This window comes from Limulus polyphemus, unplaced genomic scaffold (genome assembly GCF_000517525.1).
Source record: "Limulus polyphemus unplaced genomic scaffold, Limulus_polyphemus-2.1.2 Scaffold3096, whole genome shotgun sequence".
Classification (NCBI taxonomy): Eukaryota; Metazoa; Arthropoda; class Merostomata; order Xiphosura; family Limulidae; genus Limulus; species Limulus polyphemus.
The window spans coordinates 15,371-20,779 of NW_013668706.1; the positions used below are offsets into that span (position 1 = coordinate 15,371).

Consider the following 5,409-nt stretch of genomic DNA (forward strand, 5'->3'; position numbering starts at 1 on the left):
TATTTGGTAAGTTAAATATTTTACATTGGAATAACAATCTGAAAGAATAACTCAGATTAAATACTGTGCATTTGAAAGCTACATATTTAACAGAGAGAAATATTTATTTATGAAGTATTTTAAATAATTTTAAATCACAGGTCTGAAAGAATATCTGTTTTAAGAAACTGTTCGATATATTTTTTAAATAATATTTTTTGTAAAATTATTAAAAGTTATATGAATTATAATATATTTGAATTCATGGTAAATTACAATGAACTGTTTTTGGGTTCATGAAAAGAATAATGTTAGTTACTTTAAAAACTTATACATAGGCTATAAAACATAACATTTTTATTCATGGAATAGTTGAACATATATATTTTGTAGAATGCACTGTTTAATCACCTCAGTTAAAATGTAATGATAGCTATATTCATAACAAAGGAGCAGCAAAATGTCAAAAAGTTATTACATGAAGAAATGTGTTCCTGTAGCACAAAACTCAGGCAAGTTACAAAGAAATGATGAAGACAACAAATTAAAACAAATACATAATGAAATCATGATGTCAGGAGTGTTTATGATACAAAATTGCTGTACATTATCAGTTGTTAAAAATTCACCTGCTAAGCAAGAAAGCTTCATAAAAAACAACTCAGGATTGTGTCTGTAATCTCAAAGCATCACCTACAAATGTTGTTAAGTTAAGATATTTGAATACAACAGACTTTGTGATTGCAAGAATGGGGATCACATTGGTACATCTCAAAATGGTTCTGTTCAATAATCTACTCAAGGTTTTGTAGAGGCTTAAAAGTTATGCTGTAACTGAAAACTTGACAAAATATTAGGATTTTGAATTCAGCTTCATTTCCTAGCCTGCGAATAAAGAAACACAGGGTAAAAATGTTTTTGAATTGAAAATTATAAAACATTTTATGCTCTAACACAGAAATTTATTAAATAAACCATTTTACAATTTTTACTTAAAAAAAACAAAAAAACACATACACCACTGTTCCTGATAATAAACAAAATAAACAGAAAAAACACATGCACCATTGTTCCTAATAATAAACAATATAAACAGAAAAACACATGCACCATTGTTGCTACTTCAGAATAAACAGACAAACATAGGTACCATTGTTTCTACTTCAAAATAAACAGAGAAAAATACATGCACCACTGTTGCTACTTCAGAATAAACAGAAAAACACAAACACCATTTTGCTACTTCAAAATAAACAGAAAAACACGAGTACCATTGTGGATACTTTAGAATAAACAGATAAACACATGAATCATTGTTGCTACTTTAAAATAAACAGAAAAACACAAGTACCATTGTTACTACTTCGAAACAAACAGAAACAAATATGAACCATTGTTGCTACTTCAAAGTAAACAGGAAAACACATGCAACACTGTTTCTACTTCAGAATAAGCAGAAAAACATGAGTACCATTGTTGCTACTTCAAAATAAACAGAAAAAAGTACCATTGTGGTTATTTCAGAATAAACAGATAAAAAGCATATGCAATATTGTTGTCATTTTAGAATACAGAGAAAAACATCAGTTCCATTGCGGTTACTTCGAAATTAACAGAAAAATACAAGTAACATTGTGGATACTTTAGAATAATCAGATAAAAAACCCATGCACCATTTTTGCTACTTCAGAATAAACAGAAAAACACAAGTACCAATGTGGATACTTTAGAATAAACAGATAAAAAAACCCATGCACCATTGTTGCTACTTCAGAATAAACAGAAAAACACATGCACCATTGTTGCTACTTCGAAATAAACAGAAAAACACAAGTACCATTGTGGATACTTTAGAATAAACAGATAAAAAACACATGCACCATTGTTGCTACTTCAGAATAAACAGAAAAACACAAGTACCATTGTTACTACTTCGAAACATACAGAAAAAATATGAACCCTTGTTGCTACTTCAAAATAAACAGGAAAACAAATGCAACACTGTTTCTACTTCAGAATAAACAGAAAAACACGAGTACCATTGTTGCTACTTCAAAATAAACAGAAAAAGTACCATTGTGGTTATTTCAGAATACACAGATAAAAAACACATGTAACATTATTGGTAGTTCTAATAAATAAAAAACACATGCAACATTGTTGCTACTTCAGAATGAACAGAAGTTAACATTTTCCTAAATTTAAAATGTATTTCCAATAATACTTACCTCTGCTGACACATTAGCTACTCCTCGACATAGGCTTTGCCTATCTAAGCATTGTTCTCACATGCTCCAGTTTTTTATACCCCAATTAAGGGCCCTTGGCAATATCTAATTTGCAAATCCCTCCACCTATGTCAATGTACCCTCTATACTGACACTGTATATAATACCTCACTCAGACAATGTAATCACTTTTTCTAGACTTGCATCATCCCAGTCACTAACACCAGCTCTTAGTGAGCAGGAAGGGAGGGAGAGTGTCAGCAGAGGTAAGTATTATTGAAAATACATTTTCAATTTAAGAAAATGTTAACTTCCAAAACATACGTACCCTCTGCTGCCACTTTGGCTATAATCCCACATTGACAAGGTGGAGGGGCCAGTGAGGGCATTGTCCAGAAAGAAAGTGTCTGTATAGAACAGGGGTGTACCAAGATAAGAGTGGTACCCAAGTGGGGAAACTGAACAACATCCAGAACATGTATGCTCTTCAACCAATACATAATATTGGTATCAAGGGTGGAATAGCACATGAGTAATTATTGTAGGCCAGCCCCAACCAGATAGCTGAGGTTCCACAAATCAGGGTTGAAATTAAGGGATCATGGTCCCTAAATCCCATGTCGGTGTCTAGTGCAATTGGATCACAATGTGATATATAGATATATTTTTGATTGGATCCCAACCTGTAGCCATAGAGTGATGTTTTCCAAACCACCAGAATTATGAAATGGACAAACTTTCTCTTCCACCTGAAAAAATCCAAAAGGTACCACCCCAAACTAGGAATGATGGGATCATACATGCCTTACTCAACCAAATAAACAGAACTCATCCAGTCTGGAATTATGAATATTCATCCTCACTCTTCAACCGAGTGGGTAAGAAGCATTCCACTTGCCCCATGGAATTATGGAGAGGACGGGGAACACTGTGCTCGACCAAGAACCTAGGATGAGACCACTTTGCATTTGGACTTATGAGGAGATAGTGAACCTCCATCCATGAACAATATACAACCTGACATAGGAAGGGCCAAGCACACTACAACTGGATAGTGTAGGTTCAAATTTGAACCAGTATTATTAGTAGGTTCCCACAAAATCTGGGAAATACATCCAGGCACCAGGATAGGAGGGTCCCCAGCTTCGCACTCTTCTCCAAGAGTGGAGGAACACACTTGAACAGTCTGGAAGAAAAGCCTTTGTCCACCACTCCAGCAACTGAAAACTCGGTGTAGTAAGAACTCCCTAGCTTCACTAGTAGAAACTGGGGGTAATGCACATTGGGGAGCCCTGAGGAACAGTGCTCTGGTAACAGTGCAACAGGTGAACCAAGTACCCTAAATTTTTAAAAGCAAACCAACCAAGATTTATTCAATCCGATGATCAGCAGGGACAGGCAGAATCCCCTTCAGCTTTATTCACGATAGTCCATGAGTATCAGTCCGTGATAATATGGTAACACGATCTGGTAATGCGCCTAGATGGTCTTAAGGAACACCTCATTTCTACAGAGCCTGTTGCAACCAGAATTAAGTATAGTCAAATGGGTTGCTAGTGTGGAAATGGACTGATAAAAGCACAGCTGTCTGGGTAACACTCACCATAGAGTGGGATCCGGTGATAGAAAGATGTAAGAGACCCTAAAAAAAGAAAGACAAGATTAGATTACTCCCTTCTCCTCCATGTAATCTAGCAGATATTGTTAAAAAGCCATGGGGGTAGTGGAAAAACCCCAGAAAAAATGTTCCAGATCATATAAAGAATGTGAGAGAAAAGCATTAGGAGAAGTCCACATATGGGACCATAAAATGTCCCCCAGTGAATCAAAGAAATGGACAGTGAAAGACATAAAATGTGCTGAAGCTGATGAGATGTAACTCTCAGAAGATTACTCGCCTATAAAATCCAGAATATGCAACCTGGAAATTTGCAAAACCACCTCCAAGGAAGTGACGATAAATCTTTGGAAACCAAAGTACCCCAAAGAATATATAGACAAGAACTACCACCATGAAAGGAGTTACAGTGACCCACATAACACCTCTGGGCTTGACAGAGCAAAACAAATGAGCAGCATATGATCAACTGTGGCGATGAGAAATAGTTGGCAAAAGAATTGTGGAGATGGATGTATCCCCTTCCCTGGTGGCCAGAGACTTAGAAAGAAAGGGCATAGAAGGACTTAAAGGGAGAGATAAAGAGTTCTACAAACATTTCAACAACTCCAACCAATGACATCAGCATGTCAGCAACAACAAAATATCCTATAAGGGAGAGGTGATACATGCTACATGAGGTTAAAGGCTTGATTGGTTGTCAAGACAAGGCATGTAGTACCGCCTTAATATTTTGAATAAGTAATGGAAAAAGGCCATTTGGGAAGAAGGTTGGATAGCACTGGGAAGTCCAAAACCTTCTTATGTTTAGGATAACTAAAAGGAGATGAAAAAGTTGTCTGTCCTAAACGACAGGAGACGAAGTTAAACCTTAGTAAAAAACAGGGCAAAACAAGATATGGTGAACATGTTTGGTAAAGTGGGTACAAACTCCTTGTGAGGTACACCCCAGGCAACTGTAGATGTTAAACCCCAATGAACTGGAAAAAGTCTTAGTGTAGAATGTGGGGTTGAGGATGCCTCAATAAATATAACCAAAGAGGAAGATGCAGGTGGACTCATCATGGCTAGGCTGGGCCAATCTAGGCTAGCAACATCTCGCAAGTAGAGGATTAAAATATAGTCAGAAAATGATGTGAGGAAAAGTCATAGATAAGCAATCTCATCCAAGCAGGACTGAATGCACCTACCATCCAAGTCTGAGTATGAGGTAGTGGAGACTCCAAAGCTTGTAGTTGAGTATCAATTTGCGGCAAAAGCTATCATTGAAAGCCCAAACTAAGAAGAAATCTGCCAGAAAACCGCACAATGGAGAATCCATTTGGTCAGGAGAAAGTGAGGACAGAGACTGACAATCTGCTATGAAATCCATCACCCCAGGAAAATTGCAAGCCAGGAGGCTAATATGATTGGAATAGGCCCCATAGAGAAAGAACCAAGTTCAAGAGACCACTGGAATTGATGGAATATCCTCATGAGGATATATGAATGGAGGACAAATCTTCATTCTGCATCAATAATTTCAAACTTCTTACTGTCCAACAAGCAATAAGTTTGAAATTATTGATGCAGAATGAAGATTTG

General features: G+C 36.3%; 1 protein-coding gene across 4 annotated transcripts in view; it reads right to left on the reverse strand.

The window, feature by feature from the left end:
• Positions 1-319: 319 nt before the first annotated feature.
• The window catches only part of LOC106468646 (chromatin modification-related protein MEAF6-like), a 29,625-nt gene continuing 24,535 nt past the window's right edge, over positions 320-5,409 (reverse strand). For all 4 annotated transcript variants that reach the window (XM_022396996.1, XM_013929080.2, XM_022396998.1 and 1 more), the window contains exon 7: positions 320-864. In XM_022396996.1, coding sequence (XP_022252704.1) covers positions 774-864 — 91 coding nt within the window. In that variant the 3' untranslated portion in view covers positions 320-773. The remainder of the gene's footprint in view (positions 865-5,409) is intronic.